Genomic DNA, 21028 nt, shown 5'->3' on the forward strand with positions numbered 1-21028 from the left:
TATGGTCAAATAATGTTTAACAAAGCATGAGAGAGGGATCCCTGGGTGGCGCAGCGGTTTAGCGCCTGCCTTTGGCCCGGGGCGCCATCATGGAGACCCGGGATCGAATCCCACGTCGGGCTCCCGGTGCATGGAGCCTGCTTCTCCCTCTGCCTATGTCTCTGCCTCTCTCTCTCTCTCTCTGTATGACTATCATAAATAAATAAAAAACAAAAAAACTTAAAAAAAAAAACAAAGCATGAGAGAATATCCAATGGTTTGAAAAAGAGAGTCTCTTCAACAAATGGTGCTGGTGCTGGAAAAATTGGACAGCCACATGCAAAAGAATAAAACTGGACCATCTTCTCACACCAAACACAAAAATAAACTCAAAATGAATGAAAGACCTAAATGTGAGACCGTAATCCTAGAGAAGAACACAGGGAGCAACCTCTTCAATCTCAGCTGCAGAAACTTCTTGCTAGATATGTCTCCAGAAGCAAGGGATACAAAAGCCAAAATGAACTATTGGGACTTCATCAAGATAAAAAGCTTTTGCACAGCAAAGGAAACAGTCAACAAAATCAAACAACCTACAGAATGGAAGAAGATATTTGCAAATGTCTTACCAGATAAAGGGCTAGCATCCAAAATCTATAAAGAACTTATCAAACTCAACCTTCAGAAAACAAATATTCCAGTCAAGAAATGGGTAGAAGACATGAAAAGACATTTCTCCAAAGAAGACATATAGACACATAAAAAAATACTCAACATCAGTCAGCATCAGGGAAATACAAATCAAAACCACAATGAGATATCACTTCACACCAGTGAGAAATGGCTAAAATTAACAAGTCAGGAAACAACAAATGTTGGTGAGGATGAGGAGAAAGGGGAGCCCTCTTACGATGTTGATGGAAATGTAGCTGGTACAGCCACTCTGGAAAATAGTATAGAGGTTCCTCAAAAAGTTAAAAATAGAGCTACCTATGACCCAGCAATTGTACTACTAGGTATTTATCCAAAGGATAAAAATGTAGCGATTCGAAGGGGCACTTGCACCCCAAGGTTTACAGCAGCAATGTCCACAATAGCCAATCTATGGAAAGAGCTCAGCTGTCGATCAACAGATGAATGGATAAAGAAGATGTAAGATATGTATGTGTATACACACACACATACACATGCACACATATAGGACTATTACTCAGCCGTCAAAAAATCTTGTCATATGCAACAACGTGAATGGAAGTGGAGGATATCATGCTCATTAAAATTAATCAGAGAAAGACAATTATTATATGATTTCACTCATATGTGGAATTTAAGAAATAGAACAGATGAACACAGGGGAAGGGAGGGGAAAATAAAATAAGATGAAATCAGAGAGGGAGACAAACCATAAGAGACTCTTAACTATAGGAAACTGAAGGTTGCTGGAAGGAGGTTGGGGGTGGAGGAGGGAGATACTGGATGATGGGCATTAACGAGGGCACATGATGTAATAAGCACCGTGTGTTGTATACAACTGATGAATCACTGAACTCTACCTTTGAAACTAATAAACCATATGTTAATTAATTGAATTTAAATAAAATAATCCCTGCTCCCTGCTATTTATACCCTTGTGTAGCCCCATCCCCATACTCTCCTCTAGAGTTGGTGTGTGTAATTGACTGAATGCAGCTGACATGATAGATGTCACTCCTAACATTAGATGATAAAAGGTATTGCAGCTTCTATTTGGCTCTCTCTTTCTCTTTTTCTCTTTCTCTTTCTCTTTCTCTCCCTATCATCACTTGCTCTGGGTGAGGCCCGCTGCCATTATTGTGAGGACACTCGGCAGCCGATGGAAAGGCCTACAGGTGAGGAACTGAGGTCTCTCATAAACAGCCAGCAAAAAACTGAGACTTCCTGTCAACAACCATGAGAGTGAGCTTGGACAAGGAATATCCTCCCCTAGTTGAGGCTTTAGATGACCACTGTGCCAGCCAACAGCTGGACTGCAAATGCAGGAGACACCTAAGCTAGAACCGCCCAGCTAAGCCACTTGCACAACCCTGACTCACAGAAATTATGAGATAACAAATGTTCGTTACCATAAGCTTCTTAGCTTTGAGGGAATTAGTTTCAAATAAATAGATAACTAATATAGGGGTGCCTGGGTGGCTCAGTCCATTAAGCGTCTGCCTTCAGCTCAGGTCATGATCTTGGGGTCCTGGGATCCAGCACCGGGTAGGGCTCCCTGCTCAGCGGGAGGGGGGTGGGTCTGCTTCTCCCTCTCCCTCTCCCTCTGCCCCTTCCCCTGCTTGAACACTCTCTTTCTCTCTCAAATAAATAAAATCTTAAAAAAAAAAAAAGAGTTAAGTGGTGCCTGGGTGTCTCAATCAGTTGGGCATCTGCCTTCGGCTCAGGTCATGATCCCTGAGTCGTGGGATAGAGCCCTATGTCAGGCCCCCTACTCAGTGGGGGGCCAGTTTTTCTCTCTCTCTCTCTGCCCTTCTCCTAGCTCATGTTTTCTCTCTTACTCTTGCTCACTCTCTCTCTCAAATAAATAAATAAAATCCTAAAAAAAAAAGAATTAAAAAGAAAAGTATTTTATCCTACCTCTAATTAGCCACCCATACATGCCCCTCAGAAGCCAATGACCAAACCTGACTGCCACTGCCAGACTTTTTGTTATGAAAAGAAAATGAATCTCTATTTGTTTCAACCACTATTTTTTGAGTCTCTGTTCCCTGCATTCAAATATTCTCTTAACTGATATAGGTGCGTTAGTCTGTGAAGCCTTCTAAAAGTGCTCCTTGGAAAAATAAATAAATAAATAAATGAAATAAAAGTGCTCCTTGGGGCACCTGGGTGGCTTAGTTGGTTAGGTGTCTGCCTTCAGCTTGGGTCGTGTTGCCAAGGTCTTGGGATCAAGCCCCTCATTGGGCTCCCTGCTGAGTGGGGAGCCTGCTCTTCCCTCTCCCCTCCTCCTCGTTTGTGCTCTCTCTCACTCTCTCTCAAATGAATGAATAAAAAATCTTTAAAAAAAAATAAAGGTGATCCTTATCACTGTTACTTTCTTCCTCTTGACCCAATAACACAAGAGATTCAGCTGGAAAGAGCTAGTAGCAACATTTGAGGGGATCACAAGTCAAACAATGAGGGGAACCAAAAATATAAAGTTCTTACCATCACTGAGTAATCTAAAATACCACCAACTGCAAGAGGCACTATTATTTCAGGTACCACTGGAGGGAACAATAGTATGAATGAAATGATGCCTCAATGCTTTCTTATCACTTTGACTTTTTATCTTCTTCTTATCAAAATAATTTTGGGGGTGTCTGGGTGAATCAGTTGGGTAAATGTCTGACTCTTGATTCAGCTCAGGTCTTGATTCCAGGGTAATGAGTTCAAACACCACATCAGGCTTCATGCTGAGAGTGGAGCCTACTTTAAAAAAATAAGTAAATAAATTTTCTAGACTTATTTAGACATAGATTTTAAAATCATTTATCAAGACTTAGAAAAATGTTCAACTTCAGGGGTAAACAATAAAGTGCAAAAAGACTCTTTCAGTGTTGTTATGCCTGGCATATCTGCTTTTGTCTTCATGCCTGTTGCCTCATAGACAAAAAAAAAAGGGGGGGGGAATTGGGGCACCTGGCTGGCTCAGTCAGTAGAACATACAGCTCTTGATTTTGGGGTCATGAGTTTGAGCCCCACATTGGGTGTAGTGATTGCTTAAAATAATAAAATATCAAAAAAATGAGAAAGAAAAGGGAAGACGTAGGTAGGGAAGTGTTACCCACATTACCCTTTGTCAGGAAAAGCAAAAGTCTTCCTAGAGCCCGCAGTGGATTTCTGCTTGTACATCATTTGCTAGAACTGTATCCCATGGACACCCCTGATACAAGCAACTATCTAGAAAAGCAAATATTTTGCCTGTGTCTAGGTTCATTGCCATCCGGAACAAATCAGACTTCTATTAGCAAAGAAGAAGGAAATGGGTATTGGGAATGAAGCTAACGGTGTCTGCTACAACACTGCTTAATAAATAGTAGTTTTACGTGCATAAATAGGAGTTACCCCTTGGCATAAAACAAAAAATAATAATAGCAAAAATACTTACGCAAGTCAATGTTTACTACTAGCTTCAGTCACTGCTCTGAGTGTTTTAAATATATTAGGGACGCCTACGTGGCTCAGTATTTGAGCATCTGCCTTGGGCTTGGGGCGTGATCCCAGGATCCTGGGATCTCGTCCTGCATCAGGCTCCCCACAAGGAGCCTGCTTCTCCCTCTGCCTATGTCTCTGCCTCATTCTGTGTGTGTCTCTTATGAATAAATATATAAAATCTTAAAATATATATATATATAATATATATATATATTATATATATATACATACAAACTCATACAGATAAACTCGTTTAATCCTCACAGTAACTTTGAGGTAAATGCTGTTATTATCCTTGTTTTATCTAAGTACTCACAGTTAGATTTACCATAATCCTTGGTGCATTACGTATTCTTCATTGGTCCAGTCATGGCTCTTTTATTTACTTTTTAAATATTAGTTATTTTTATTTATTTTATTTATTTTATTTTTAATTTTATATTTTTTTAAGATTTTGTTTATTTATTCATGAGAGACACACAGAGAGAGAGAGAGAGGCAGAAACACAGGCAGAAGGAGAAGCAGGCTCCATGCAGGGAGCCCAACGTGGGACTCAGTCCCGGGTTCCCAGGATCACACCCCGGGGCCAAAGGCGGCACTAAACAGCTGAGCCACACAGGATGCCCGAAATATTAGCTATTTTTAATAATGTAATAGGTACCCTCCAATCCACCACCCAAAATAAAATTAGGATCTTGTCAGTTATTCGGATCTTAATGCCTGGTCTGCCCAAACCATTTCACTTCCTCCCCAGGCCTGAGGTGACCATCATTCCTCTAGAATCCTAAATTCATCATTCCTCTGCCTTCCTTACATGGTTTCCTTAGACAGTTTTATAATTTTATTGCACCTATATATATGGTCATAAAATGTATGTGTGCATGTATGTGTAATATATATCTATAGTTTTTTTTTAAGATTTTATTTTTTTATGAGAGAGAGAGTGAGTGCAAGCACAAGCAGGGGAGGGGCAGAGAGAGAGGGAGGAGCAAGCTCCCTGCTGCCAGGACCTTAAGATCATGACCTGAGCCAAAGGCAGATGCTTAACCAACTAAGCCACCCAGGTGCCCCTCTATAGTTTTTAACTGTGTATCTTCTTTTGGTACTTCCCCGCCTTACCATTACATTGCTAAGATGCATTCATATTGTTGTGTGTTGCTACGGTCATCCATTTTGATGACCACTTAACATCCCATTGTGTGAGTATGTAGCAGTTTTATTCATCCTCAAGCCATTCTTTATTGGAATACCTTTTACATGCTTATAGATTTTCTTCCTTTCTGGTTATCAACTAGTTTCACTCTGTTACATCCATTCACTAGGAGTTTTGTGGGATTTGAGCAATTTTTCTACATCCTTTTTAATGGCTGCATTAGACCCTGCCTCTTCTGCAAGATTTGCAGCCACGCTTTCCAAATGGTTTACCTTGTGTTGTCAGTTATTTACAGTGAGCTAGCAGAGAGAAGCTGACCAATAAAGGCTTTGATTTGATGGGCCTAGCACACAGAGCCCTTGGTTTCATTCAAGAAGAATGTTGGGGGCTGAGGAGAGGTGAGGAATGTTAGTCCACTAACATTAACATTAACTAAGGTAAATATTTCCTTGTTATGATCCCTTTGCCTCCCTGGGCAATCTGGCAAATCTGAGAATCTCTATTATGAGCACTGGGATAACCAGAATCCCCTGTACCTGGGCAAATTCTTTAACACTCCTCCCACAAGTGGCAGATCTAATTTCCCTTCTTCTGAATGCAGGCCAGCCTTGATGACTCTAAAGAATAAAGTGTAGTAGAAGCTATGCTGTGGGACTTCTAAGGCTCAGTTAAAAAAAGGTGATACAGGGCGCCTAGCTGGCTCAGTTGGTGGAACAAATGACTTTTGATCTCAGGGTTGTGAGTTTGAGCCCCCATATTTGGTGTAGAGATTACTTAAAAACAAAATCTTTTAATTATTTTTTTAAGATTGTATTTATTTATTTGAGAGAGAGAGAATGCATGAGTAGGGGGAGGGGCAAAGGGAGAGGGAAGCAGATTCCTCACTGAGCAGGGAGCCTAGCCTGATCCTGGGCTTGATCCCAGGACCCTGGGATCATGAGCTGAGTGAAAGCAGATGTTTAACTGACTGAGCCACCAGGCACCCCCAAAATAAAATCTCTTAAAAAGAAATGAAAAGTTGATACAGCTCCCACCAGCTCACTCTTTTTGGAACACCCACTCTGGGGAAGCCAGTTAGCAAGCTGTAAAGAAGCCCAAAAGAGCCCACACAGAGAGACCACATGGATGGGAACTGAGGTCCCTCACTGACAGCCCACAGCAATTGCCAGACATGTGAGTGAACGAGTCTTCAGGAAGAGCCTCCTCCAAATTTGCAAGTGGTGTTAAGTCATCCTGGATTTCCCCTGTCCAAATTCCTCATCATGCATAATGTTAAGCTAACCCTATGTTGTGTCTAAAATCCTCATCCAGGGATACCTGCATGGTTGAGCAGTTACCTTAGGCTCAGGTCGTGATCCTGGGGTCCGGCAATTGAGTCCCACATCAGGCTCCCCACAGGGAGTCTGCTTCTCCCCCTGCCTGTGTCTCTGCCTCTCCCTCTGTGTCTCTCATGAATAAATAAATAAAATCTTAAAAAAAAAAAAGTCCTCATCCACAGAATCCATATGCATAGTAAACGGTTGTCTTGTGCTATTGAGTTTTAGGGTAATTTTTTATGCAAACTAGTAAATTTAATTTTTAAAAAAGTAACTAATACACCCAATTTAAAGATGTAGAAGTTGGGGACACCTGGCTGTCTCAGGTGGAAGAGTCTGCAACTGTTGATCTTGAGGTTGTGAGTTCATGCCCCATGTTGGGTGTAGAGATTACTTTAAAAAATAGTAATAATTAATAATATTTTTTAAAAAAAGATATGGAAGCTAAGCCCTGGAGAGGATAAGTATACAACAAATGGAAAAGTCAGGATTTGAACTCTAACCATTTGACTTGAAAATTTGCTATTCTTAACCTGATGACCCCCCCCTTACAAATTGTAAATCTATTTCTTCCCTTGCATTTTCAGGATACCCTTGATGGCTCAGAATGTGACTAATTAACTTGAACCTGGGAGGGCAATGCTACCCCCAAAAATATACTTGCTGATGCTCTAAATATAGACCACTCAGAAAAACCAGACTGATCTGTAGGTTGTTAAATGAGATCCATCCAAGTATGATAAAAGTTTAGTTCAGAGCCTAAAAAATGAAGAATATTTTTAAACAAACATAAATGTGAATGAGTTCAAAAGGGATAATGTTAAAATGAAGTGGAAGGATAAAAGTAAACACAATATCTTGTTATATTAATAATTTTTAATTTTTCTAATGTATAGTTCATTTAAAAACCAATGTAGAGGGATCCCTGGGTGGCGCAGCGGTTTGGCGCCTGCCTTTGGCCCAGGGCGCGATCCTGGAGACCCGGGATCGAGTCCCACATCGGGCTCTCGGTGCATGGAGCCTGCTTCTCCCTCTGCCTGTGTCTCTGCCTCTCTCTCTCTCTCTCTGTGTGACTATCATAAATAAATAAAAAATTAAAAAAAAAAAAAATAAAAACCAATGTAGAGATATCTTCCATTTGAAAGTAGTTAAAATGTCAATCAATATTTGAGGCCCCTGGCTGGGTCGGTTGGTAGAGCATGTGACCCTTGATCTCAGGATCATGAGTTCAACCCCCACTGGGTATTAAACCCCCTACTTTAAATTTAAAAAAATAAAATAAAGTAGGGACGCCTGGGTAGCTCAGTCAGTGACTCTTGATTTCAGCTCAGATCATGATCTCAAGGTCATGAGATCAAGCTCTGCATTGGGAACCACACTCAGTGGGGAGTCTGCAGCAGATTGTCTCTCTCTCCCTCTACCCCATCCCCACTTGTGCTCTCTCTCTCTCAAATAAATAGATAAATCTTTTTTTTTTTAATGTCGATATTCAGGGCACCTGAGTGGCTCAGCCAGTTAAGCGTCGGCCTTCAGCTCAGGTCATGATCCTGGAGTCCCAGGATAGAGCCCCACGTCAGGCTTCCTGCTCAACAGAGAGCCTGCTTCTCCCACTCCCCCCTGCTCATGTGCTCTCTCTCTCTCTCTCTCTCTCTCTCTCTAAAATAAATAAGTAAAATATTTTTTAAAATTTTTAAAAATTTATTTATGATAGTCACAGAGAGAGAGAGAGAGAGAGAGAGAGAGGCAGAGACACAGGCAGAGGGAGAAGCAGGCTCCATGCACCGGGAGCCCGACGTGGGATTCGATCCTGGGCCAAAGGCGGGCACCAAACCGCTGCGCCATCCAGGGATCCCAGTAAAATATTTTTTAAGTCAATATTCAAAGATAGAATCATTTCTAGCAGTGTACATAGTTGAAATAATGTATCACTCTCAGGACATTTCACAAAGAAAAAAAGACTTGCACTGTTACCAACTACTTTTCTTTTTTTTTTTTTTTTTTTTTTAATTTTTATTTATTTATGATAGTCACAGAGAGAGAGAGAGAGAGAGGCAGAGACACAGGCAGAGGGAGAAGCAGGCTCCATGCACCAGGAGCCCGATGTGGGATTCGATCCCGGATCTCCAGGATCGCGCCCTGGGCCAAAGGCAGGCGCCAAACCGCTGCGCCACCCAGGGATCCCCCAACTACTTTTCATGCTAACATTTTTAGCTCTTGGTTTAGACTGGGACAGAATTACCTGGCTGTCTTTCCACAATGCCAGCTTAACCATTTTGGGGGCTACAAAGATATTGTATCACAATAAGTTACACTAGCATAAAGGGAACCAATGGGATATATTTAAATAAATGATCTGGATTTATTAGGAACTCATAAAACAATTATATTTTCATAAATTTATTAAAATTGTGTGTGTGTATGTTTAGTACCAATACTTAAGGGATTCTAATAAAGACAGCAGTCCTCTGCCCCACCTCCTTGTCATAACTTCCCACAAGCAGACACCTTCTGGTTTCCTCCTACTGACCTCATTTTCCCTAAACCATACATGTATATTGATATTTCTTTTTTTTTTAAGATTTTTAAAAAGATTTATTTATTTATTTCTATGTGTGTGAGAGAGAGAGAGCACTCGTAGGGGGGAACAGCAGAGGGAGAGAGAGTCCTGAGCGGACTCCGTGCTCGATCTCACAACCCTGAGCAGAAACCAAGAGTTGGATGCTTACCCTGACTGTGCCACCCAGGTATTGCCATATTGACATTTCTTGATTAATCATTTTTAGACATTATATGTTGGTTTCCCATCGTGATAGATGAGGACTTCTTACCCCTACATACCTACTCACTGCCTTTCCTCCCCAGCTCCTAATATGACTATATCATCATCATTCATGGCTCTATCAAGACTATAACTTCACAAGTGGTGTTAGTCACAGAAGCTCAGAGGAGACATGATGGTGCTTGGACTATTGGTGGTGGCAAGGGAGATGGAAAAGACAATGACTGAGTCAAGATGTATATGTGGGGTGGGGGTGGGGGAAAGAAAGGAGATGGAACTTATGTTTTGGGATGTAGAAGAGAGATAGGGAGGTATAAGAGTCAACTTGTTAACATAACAAAAGACACTTTTATCATCCTCAACACTTAGGAAGTTCCAATGGTTTGGAGAACTATAAGCCAGGACCAGGGATGAAGACCAAATATATATTTCTTTTAAGATTTATTTAGTCACTATTTTAGAGACAGGGCTGGGCAGAGGGAGAGGGAGAAAGAGAATCTTAAGCTCCATCTCACACCCCTGAGATCATGACCTGAGCCAAAACCAGGAGTCCAAGAGTTGGACGCTTAACGAACTGAGCCACTCAGGCACCTTAAATATATATTTCTTATAATAAATCACAATATCACTCTCAGGTATTACCTCTTCAAATATACTATCCTATTTTCCCTTTCCTCCCTTCCTCCTCCTCCTTTCTTCCCCTTCCCCTTCTTCTCCTTTTCCTCTTCTTCATCCTCCTTCTTCTCTCTCTCCCTCTCTTCCTCTCTCTAATCTTATTATATTCTTTATGTCTCTTAACTTCTCATCCGCTTTCTCTATGTTTTTGTCTCTCTGTATTACAGTCTGGATAAGGTCTCCTGACCTGTCTTCTGCTTAACTAATTACAGTTTCACCTGTGTCCAATCTGCTACCAAATATGCCCATGGAAATTTTAATTTCAGGTCTTAAGTTTTTCATCTCTAGAAATTCTGTCTGGTTCTCTCTCTGCTAGGTTATTTTCTGTGGTCTCCTATTTCCACATATATTTTCAATATTGCCTTTTACTTATATAAATGTTGTAATCAAAGGGAATTCTGATAAAAGCTATAACATAGTGGAACCTTGAAGAAATTATGCTAAATAAAATAAGCCAGAAACAAAAAGACAAATACTGTATCATTTCACTTTACTACTTTGGATCTATCACATCCAGGTATATTACATACTATATCCAGAGTAGTAAAATTCATAGAAACAAAAAGCAGATGGCTGGTTCAGTCAGTAAAGTATATGACTCTGAATCTCAGGGTCATGAGTTCAAGCTCCACATTGGGTGTGGAGCCAACTTAACAGGAAAAAAAAAAGTAGAATGGTGGTTGCCAGAGATTGTGGGAGAGGGGAAATAGGGAGTTGTTTAATGGGTATAGAGTTTCAGTTTTGCAAGATGAAAAAGTTCTAGAAATTGGCTGCATAGCAATGTGAATATAGTTAACACTGTTGAACTGCACACTTAAAAAAATGGTTAAGGGAGCCTGGGTGACTCAGTCAATTAAGCATCTGACTCTTGATTTTGGCTCCAGTCCTGGTCTCGGGGTTGTGGAATTAAGCTCTGCGTGGGGCTCTGTGCTCAGTGGGGAGTCTGCTTCTCTCTCTTTCTCTCCCCTCTCTCCCTCTGCCCCACCCTATGTGCTTGTGCTCTATCTAAAAGAAATAAAGAAATATTAAAAAAAAAAAAAAAAGGGTAGTGCCTGGGTGGCTCAGTAGATTAAGCATCTGCCTTCAGCTCAGGTTATGATCTCAGAGTCCTGGGATCTAGCTCTGCATCAGGCTCCCTATTCAGCCAGGGGTGGGGTGTCTGCTTCTCCTTCTGCCTGCTACTCCGCCTGCTTGTGCTCTCTCTCTCTCATTCTCTGTCAAAAAATTAATTAGTTAATTAAATCTTTTTACAAAATGATTAAAATGGTGGGGCACCAGGGTGGTTCTGTTAGAAGAGAATGCAACTCTTGATTTTTGGATGGCCCCACATTGGATGTAGAGATTACTAAAATAAATAAGTGAACTTCTAAAAAATGGTTAAGATGGGGATCCCTGGGTGGCGCAGCGGTTTGGCGCCTGCCTTTGGCCCAGGGCGCAATCCTGGAGACCCAGGGTCGAATCCCACGTCGGGCTCCCGGTGCATGGAGCCTGCTTCTCCCTCTGCCTGTGTCTCTGCCTCTCTCTCTCTCTGTGTGACTATCATAAATAAATAAAAATTTTAAAAAATGGTTAAGATGATACATTTTATGTGTGTTTTACCATAATCAAAAATAAAATTAAAATTTTAATGTGAAAAATGTATTAACTGTAACTGTTAAATAATTTCATATGTTTGCAGTTCTGTTTCTGCTGTCCACTATTTCTGCTGGTTCTCATTTGCAGTGCCTTGTTCCTTGTGTGCTGGTTCTTCTTTATTGTGTAGTAGTCATCATCCCTGAAAATGTGCTGATGGAGATTCTTTGAGGACCAACACAAAGATGAATTCCTCCAGAGAAGATTTGAGTTTACTTCTGTCAGGAACTTAGAGACAATTTCAGCTCTGGACTACTTTAAACTGGATTTGTAACTTAAATTTTTTTTTTACGATTCTATTTATTTATTTCAGAGAGAGAGAGAGCGAGTGGCAGAGGGGGAGGGCAGAGTCCCACATGGGGCTGGATCCCTTGTCCCTGAGCTGAAGTCAAGAGTCAGATGCTTGGGGCACCTGGATGGCTCCGTGGTTGAGCATCTGCTTTTGGCTCAGGTCATGATCTCGGGGTCCTGGGATCAAGTCCTGTATTGGGCTCCTTGTGGGGAGCCTGCTTCTCCCTCTGCCTGTGTCTCTGCCTCTCTCTGTGACTCTCATGAATAAATAAATAAAATCTTTAAAAAAAAAAAGTCAGATACTTAACTAACTGAGCCACCCAGGTGCCCCATAAAAACTTCTTTGAATACCTCATATAATTTGGGCTACAAATCCACAAAAAGGCTAGCTATGGTCCAATGCCTCAAAGAGAGTTTCTCCCCTTATTTTCAGTGTAGCATTAAGTTCTCTTTCTTGAGTCTCTTGAGGGGATGATGCCAGTCCCGCTTACTTCTGATTCACCTTTAATCACAGGGAGCCACAACTAATACAAGGAAGGCTTCCTAATAGATTCCCCACCTTGGTGGATCTGCGCTTTGATTTCATTTGTCCTTAGCCTATAGAGTTTGCTCAGATTGGTAAATATCTCAGAGCAAAACTGAGTTCCATGCTTGCTTACCTTTCCCATTTCTCATCTCCGATAGATTGGTTTCTTACCTTGTACTTTGTCAGCTCTTCTGTGCTTTTAAGAATATCTTAAGGGGCACCTGGGTGGCTCAGACAGTTAAGCATCTGCCTTCAGCTCAGGTCATGATCCCAGGGTCCTGGGATCTAGCCCCGCATCAAGCTCCCTGCTCAGCGGGGAGCCTGCTTCTCCCTCAGCTTGCTTGTTCTCTGTGTCAAATAAATACGTAAACTCTCTGTTAAAAAAAAGAATATTTTAAAACTATTTTATTAAGAATTTTTAGTTGTTTTAAGCAAGTTGGCCCCTAACCTAACCAATCAGAAATCCCTCTACTTTATTTCCTTTTCAATGATTCCTGTTCTTCTTATTCATTTTTTCCCTAATATTTTTTGTTGTTCTTATTATTGGGTTGGGTGTTTTTCCTTAAATTTTTTAGTTGAACCCGCAGCTCATTATTGCTTTTTCTTTTCTATTATTAGGCTATTCCATACTTGCAGCTCTAAATTTCTCCTGAAAGTACACCTTTCTTTGTATTCTTTAAGTTTTGATATGTAGTGCAGGAGTGATTGCTGAAAGCCAGTTGGTGTCCACCTGTTTTCACCAACTCTTCATGCCAGCAGGGCTATTGTACTGCTGATTTTTCTCCTGAGACACTGACACCCAAGGTCTGGCAAGTGCAGCCAATTTTCCTCATCAGGGTACAGCAATGGTTGCCTAAGGGAATGCTGAAAAATATAAGAGCATAATTTAAACTACCTTTTCTACTCCAGGTTTTCCAATATTGGCTACATATGCAAATCACTAGGAAGTTTTGAAAAACACTGATTTCTAGGTCGAACTCAGGAAATGTTCTAATTGTTCTGGGGCAGAGCCTGGGCACTTTCTTTCTTTCTTTTTTTTTTTTTTTTTTTTTTTTAGATTTTATTTATTCATAAGAGACAGAGAGAGAGAGAGAGAGAGAGGCAAAGACACAGAGGGAGAAGCAGGCTCCATGCAGGGAGCCTGATGTGGAACTCAATCCTGGGACTCCAGGATCACGCTCTGGGCTGAAGGCAGGTGCTAAACCGCTGAGCCACCCAGGGATCCTGGCATGGGTGCTTTCAGCGATTCTAATGTGAAGCCAGGGTTGAGAACCACTTCTCTCATTTATCTGCTCCTTGCCACCAGCCCCAGACTCCCTCCTCCTCATTCACACTCCCAAGCATTTTTAAAGTCTTCTGTCTTCCCAAAGCTGTTTATTTCCTAGTTTCCATATTTCTCTCTATTGTTTTTCCAGGGTGAATTTTGGGGCTGGAGGCAGAAAGTCTGATAATTTACCGCATTGGCAGGAATCAGAATTCTCCTGCTATTTGTCTTCTGTACTATTTGTCTTCACAGAAAATCTCAACATGAGACAGCAGCGTTGGTTTGGGATGAATGCCAGGATGGGCACCGTGTTATCAGGGGTCTTTACCATTGTGGCCACCGACATGTACCTTATCTTTGAACAGAAGTACATAAGGAGGAATGACTGCATTGACAATGACCTACAGACCCAGAGTGCAAGTGACATGGTAGAGCAGTTCATCATCTGCTGGACTTTCAGTATTGTCTTCTTCCTGTCTTTCGTTACCATCATCATCAGCTGCTTCCTCCTATACTCAGTATATGCCCAAATATACAGGGGCTTGGTGACCTACATCATCTGGATCATTTTCTATGAAACTGTAAACATTGTAGTACAAATCCTTACCAACAATGACTCTGTCACTGAAGAGGTCAGAGCTGTACGCTGGTTTGGCTTGCTGTCCCGTATATTCATGCACTGTTTCTGGCTATTCTATGTCATCTCCTATGCCCACATAATCTATAAAAGTCAAAGCCAGGGCACTATAATCTCCTACAATAGACGTATTTCTACAGGCAATGGAGAGTTCCTACGACTGAAATCAAAGATCGTCAACTTTACCCACCGCTATAGTGAATAATGTTTGCCCTTATCTCTCCCCACACAGGCAGGAATCCCAGATTCTGATGATAGTTCTAGCTCTGTCTCTTCCAGTTTTGCTGATCTGTTCAGCTGTAGAGAACTGCCACCTTTTGGGGGAAATGTGGAGAGGAATGTCATTATAATCACAACTGGGACCACCTGCTCATTGAGGGCAGTTAGTGAAAGGATATTGTTATATATCAAGCTGCCCCTTGAGTTCCTCCTTGCTTTTCTGGTCAGCACCACCTTAGAAGTCAAAATAAAGAGGGCAAGGGAATAAAATTAGGCTGCCTTGCGGTCTGGCAATCCTTTCACCTTGGTATATGTCGGCTCTCTTATTCAACCTTGCGGTGCCTTGGGGTAGCTTTGTGTCACGGTCTTTCCCCCTATGTCCTCTATGCTATATTCCAGATAAATAAAAGAATAAAAATAGAGAAAATCATTCTTCATTTTCTCTGAGTCCTCCCTCCCTCCCCACATTTGTCAAAGAGTGCAAAATGCACTTGGTTAACCAAAAGTCATTTGTTAAACTTTTCTGTCTGTAACTATGCTGGATTTAGTGGGAGAATACAAAAAAGTACAAGATACAAAGCCTAATCTTGAGGATTTTGTAGTTTAGTATAAGAAATGAAATCCCCACTGATGACTTAATAAACCAAGACAGCACAAGACTACACATTGTCATAGATCATCAAACATCACTTTGTATTCAGTTTCAGAAACTGTCAGAAGCAGTTTAAACCAGGATGGAAGACAAATTGAGCAAATTTCTGCTTCAAACATTAGGCATTATGTTAAGTGTCTGTTTATTTAATAGCTTTCTGAAGTATATTTAACATAATAAACTGCACGTTTAGAATATATAGTTTAATAAGTTTTGATATAAGTATATTCCAGTGAAACAGTCACAACTGAATTCCTAAACATATCACCCCCAAAAGTTTCCTCTTAATCCCTGCCTCCCTCCCGTTCCTGAACCACCCTCTACCATCTCAAGGCACTGAGTCGATGTCATTATATATTAGTTTGCATTTTCTAAAATCTTACATAAATGGAATCATATAGCATGCACTCTTTTTTTTGTCTAGTTTCTTTCACTTAGCCTGATACCTGTAAGATTCACTCATGTTGGGGCACCTGGGTGGCTCAGTGGTTGAGCGTCTGTGTTCAGCTCAGGTTATGATCCTGGGGTCCTGGGATCAAGTCCTGCATCAGGCTCCCTGCAGGGAGCCTGCTTCTCCCTCTGCCTACGTCTCTGCCCCTATCTCTGTGTGTCTTTTATGAATATATAAAATCTTTAAAGAAAAAAAAAGACTCACTTATGTTGTGGGGTACCTAGGTGGCCCAGTCTGTTAAGTGTCTGACTCTTGATTTCAGTTCAGGTCATGATCTCAGGGTCATAGGATCAAGCCCCCTGTCAGGCTCCAAGTCCTCAGCACAGAGTCAGCACGTACCTCTTTCTCTGCTCCTTCCCCTGCTCACACATGCCTGTTCTCGCTCTCTCTTTCTCTAAAATAAATAAATAAAATGTTTTAAAGTTTTTCATCTGTGTTGTTAGGTATATTGAGAGTTCATTCTTTATTCCTGAGTAGTATGCCATGGCATGAATATACCATGGTTTACTTATCCATTTGCCCATTGAAGAACATCTACTGATTTGAAGTTTGGGGCAGTTATGAATAAGAACTCTATAAACAATTGTGTACAAGACTTTGTATGGACTTAAGATTTCATTTATCTTGCATGAATACCATTTTAACTTCTTAAGAAAATGGCAAACTTTCTTCCAGAGTGGCTGTACCATTTTCTATTCCCCTTGGCAGTGTATAAGAATTTCAGTCCCTTCACATCTTTGCAAGCACTTAGTACAGACAATAAATTTTCATCTTAGCCATTCTAATGGGTATATAGTGGTATCTCATCATAGTTTTTAACTTGCATTTTTCTCACGGAGAATGATGTTGAGCATCTTTTCATGTGCTTATTTAGCATCCTATCTTTTTTGGTAAGGTGTCTGCTCAAATCTTTTGTCCATGTTATTTTTTTGTTTGTCCATGTTTGTTTATTTGTTAATGTAATCCCTACACACATGTGGGGCTTAAACTCACAACGCTGAGATCAAGAGTCATATGCTCTTCCAACTAAGCCAGCCAGGTATTCCTCTTTTGTCCATTTAAAAAAATGAGGTTGGGGCACTGGGGTGGCTCATTTGGTTAAGCATCTGCCATCAGCCCAGGTCATGATCCTGGAGTCCCGGGATTGAGCCCCATGTCAGGCTCTGAGCTCAGGAAGCCTGATTCTCCCTCTTCCTTTGTCCCTCTCCATTCGTGCTTTCTTTCTCAAATAAATAAATTAAATCTTTGGGACACCTGGGTGGCTCAGAGGTTGAGGGTCTGCCTTCGGCTCAGGGAGTGATCTTGGTCCCGGGATTGAGTCCCACATCAGGCTCCCTGCCTGGAGCCTGCTTCTCCCTCTGCTTGTGTCTCTGCCTCTCTCCCTCTGTGCGTGTCTCTCATGAATAAATAAATAAAATATTTTAAAAATATATAAAAATAAAAACAAATTTAAAATTAGGATGTGGGGACACCTGACTGGCTTGATTGGTAGAGCATGCAACCCTTGATCTACATGAGTAGATCATGAGTTCAAATCCTACATTGAGCATGGAGCTTACTTAAAAAAAAAAAAAAGAGGTTGTTTGTTTTTTATTATTGAGTTTTGGAAGTTCTTTATGTTATCTGGATATAAGTTCTTTACCAGGGATCCCTGGGTGGCACAGCGGTTTGGCGCCTGCCTTTGGCCCAGGGCGCGATCCTGGAGACCCAGGATCGAATCCCACGTTGGGCTCCCAGTGCATGGAGCCTGCTTCCCCTCTGCCTATGTCTCTGCCTCTCTCTGTCTCTCTCTCTCTCTCTGTGACTATCATAAATAAATAAATTAATTAAAAAAAATAAGTTCTTTACCAGATATATGATTAATACATTTTTTCCCCATTTGTGCCTTGTCTTTTCATTTACTTAGTGTCTTGTGAAAAGCAGAGATTTATAATTTCAGTGAAGTCCAATTGAACAATTTGTTCTTTTATGGATCTCACTTTTGTTTATCATATACAGGAAATCTTTGCCTATCTCAAGATCATAAAGGTTTTCTCTCTTTTTAAAAAAGATTTTATTTTTAAGCAATCTCTACACCCAACATGGAGCTCAAACTTATAACCCTGAGATCAAGAGCTGCATGTTCTACAGACTGAACCAGCCAAACATCCTTATAAATCTCTTTTGAGTTATTTTTTTCTATATATGGTGAGAGATATAGATCAAAGTTCACTTTTTTTGCTCCTGGATATCTGATTGTTCCAACACTAATTGTTACAAAGTTTATCCTTTCTCTACTGAATTGATACAGACACACATATCTATTTCTGGATCCTATTTTATTCTGTTGATCTATTTGTCTGTCTTTATGCGAATGCCACACTGCCTTGATTATGGTAGCTTTATAAGTTTTTAAATCACATCCCTCCAACTATATTTTTTTAAGATTTTATTTATTTATTCATGAGAGACAGAGAGAGAGGCAGAGACATAGGCAGAGAAAGAAGCAGGCTCCATGCAGAAAGCTCGATGTGAGAACTCAATCCTGGGACTTCAGGATCTCGCCCCAAGCCAAAGACAGGCACTCAACCTCTGAGCCACCCAGGCATCCCCTAACTGTATTTTTTTTTTTTCAAAATTGTTTTGACTATTCTAGGTCCTTTACATTTCCATATGAATTTAGAATGAGCTTAAAATTTTTATTTAAAAAAAAATGCCTCCTGGGGCTCCTGGGTGGCTCAGTTGGTTAAGCATCTGCTTTTGGCTCAGGTCATGATCCAGGGACCCTGGGATTGAACCCTGCAATGGGCTCTTTGCTGGGGGGCAGGGGGGAGACTGCTTCTCCCTCTCCTTCTACCTGCTGCTCCTCCTGCTTGTGCTTGCTCACTCTCTCTGTCAATTAAATAAATTAAATCTTCAAAAAAATTTTTTAAAAACCTGCTGTGGGGTGCTGAGGTCCAGTCAGTTTGGGGGTCTGACTTTGGGGTCATAGGATAGAACCCCACATTGTGCCTCATGCTCAGCGAGAAGTCTGCCTCTCCCTCTCCCTCTGTCCCTCCTCCTGCTTGTGTTCTGCCTCTCTCTCAAAAAAAAAATAAAAATAAAAATAAAACCTTTTTTTTAAAAAATGCCTGCTAGGAATTTGATTGGGATTACATTAAATCTCTGTAGATCAATTGGGGAAGAATTGACATCTTAACAGTATTGAGTCTTCTAACCCATGAGAGCAGTATCTCTCTTCATTCACTAAGTCTTCTTTAATTTCTCTCAGCAATACTTTGTAGTTTTCAATGCTCACAAGTCTTTCACATCTTTTGTCAGATTTATCTATCTTTTATGCTATTGTAAATGGTATTACTTCTTAAATTTCAATTCTGATTGTTGTTGGGATATAGAAATAAAATTATTTTTTGTACATTGATCTTTTATCCTCCAATACTGCTAAACTCATGTATTAGGTCAAGTAACATTTTTGTAGATTTTCTGCGTAGTCAATCACTACTGTCTGCAAATAATGACAGTTTTACTGCTTCCTCCTCTTGCCTTACTATACAGGCTAGCATTTCCCAGGACAATGTTGAGTAGAAGTAGAGAGAAGGGACATTATTTTTTTTTTTAAGATGATTGATTAATTGATTTTAAAGTAGGCTCCATGTTAGGCCTGAACTCACAATCCTGAGATCAAGACCTGAGCTGAGGTCAAGAATCAGATGATTAACTAACTGGCCACCAAGTTGCCCCTAAAGATTTTATTTTTTAAGTAATTTCTACACCAGACATGGATCTTGAACCCACAGCCCCAACATCAAGAGTTGCACACTCCACTGACTGAGCCAGCCAGGCACCCCAAGAAGGGACATTATTGTTTTGTTCTGGATTTTAGAGGGGAAACATTCAGTCTTTCTCCATTAATTTAGGTGTTAGCTGTAGACTTTTCATAGATGTCTTATATCAAGTTGAGAAAGTTCTCTTTAAATTTTTTTTAATGTATTTATTCATGAGAGACAGAGAGAGAGAGGCAGAGACAGAGGCAGAGGGAGAAGCTGGCTCCAGGCAGGGAGCCTGATGTGGGACTCAGTCCCGGGACTGCAGGATCACACCCTGAGCCAAAGGCAGACACTCAACCACTGAGACACCCAAGCCTCCTGAGAAAGTTCTCTTCTATTCCTAGTTTGCTAAAGATGTTTAAAATCACAAACAAATGTTTCATACTGTCAAATGTTTTTTCTGCATGACATGATCACATGGTCTTTTATTTTTTAGATTATTAATATGGTAAATTATTTCGATATATATTCAAACATTAAACCAAACATGATGGGACACCTGGGTGGCTCAGCGATTGAGCGTCTGCCTTTGGCTCAGGGCCTGATCCCGGGCCTGGGGATAGAGTCCCACCCACATCTGTCTGTATCTCTGCCTCTGTCTTTGTGTCTCTCATGAATAAATAAATAAAATCTTAAAAAAAAAAAAAAGTCAACATGAATATTCCTGGAATAAACTCTACTTGGTCATGGTGTATAATCTTTTTTATAAAGTGTGAGATTCAATTTGTTCAATTTTGGTTAGAATTTTTTAATCGATGTTCATAGGGGATATCTGTCATAGTTTTCTTTTCTTATAATGTCTTCATTAAATTTTGGTATCAGAGTCATGATTGCTTAATAGAAAGTATTTCTTCCTTTTCAATTTTCTTTAAAAGTTTATATATAATCGGTATGTATTTCTTCCTTAAATACTTGGTGGGATTCAGCAGTAAATTTTCTTTGTGGGAAGTATTAAATTACAAATTCAATTTAAAAACAAACAAACAGGGATCCCTGGGTTACTCAGTGGTTTAGCACCTGCCTTCGGCCTGGGGCATGATCCTAGAGCCCTGGATCCAGTCCCACATTGGGCTCCCTGCATGGAGCCTGCTTCTCTCTCTGCCTGTGTCTCTCTCTGCCTCTCCCTCCCTCTCTCTCTCTCTCTGTCTCTCATGAATAAATAAATAAAATCTTTAAAACAAACAAAAACAGATATAGGACTACAAGTGTCATCTATTTTTTCTTGAGTAAGCTTTACTAGTTTATGTCTTTTTTTAAAGATTTTCTTTCTTTCTTTCTTTCTTTCTTTCTTTCTTTCTTTCTTTCTTTCTTTCTTTCTCTTTCTTTCTTTCTTCTATTTATTGTTTTAAAGAGAGAGAAAGCACAAGCAAGGGAAGGGGCAGAGGGAGACACAGGCTCCCTACTAAGCACAGAGCCGGACTCAGGGTTCTATCCTAGAACCATGGGATCACAATCTGAACTGAAGGCAGATGTTTAAC

General features: G+C 40.6%; 2 protein-coding genes across 5 annotated transcripts in view; both read left to right on the top strand.

Annotated features, from left to right (window-relative positions):
* TMEM217 (transmembrane protein 217) overlaps positions 1-15071 on the top strand; it is a 34149-nt gene extending 19078 nt beyond the window's left edge. The window contains exon 2 of one of the 2 annotated variants that reach the window (XM_072833214.1): positions 14038-15071. In XM_072833214.1, coding sequence (XP_072689315.1) covers positions 14049-14627 — 579 coding nt within the window. In that variant the 5' untranslated portion in view covers positions 14038-14048 and the 3' untranslated portion in view covers positions 14628-15071. Of the gene's footprint in view, positions 1-13936 lie in introns of both variants that reach the window. The other variant, XM_072833215.1, reaches the window with a different exon arrangement.
* Positions 1-21028, top strand: part of TMEM217B (transmembrane protein 217B) — a 48906-nt gene that overhangs the window by 19806 nt on the left and 8072 nt on the right. The window lies entirely within an intron of this gene.

This window comes from Canis lupus, chromosome 7 (assembly GCF_048164855.1).
Source record: "Canis lupus baileyi chromosome 7, mCanLup2.hap1, whole genome shotgun sequence".
In the NCBI taxonomy this organism is placed as follows: Eukaryota; Metazoa; Chordata; class Mammalia; order Carnivora; family Canidae; genus Canis; species Canis lupus.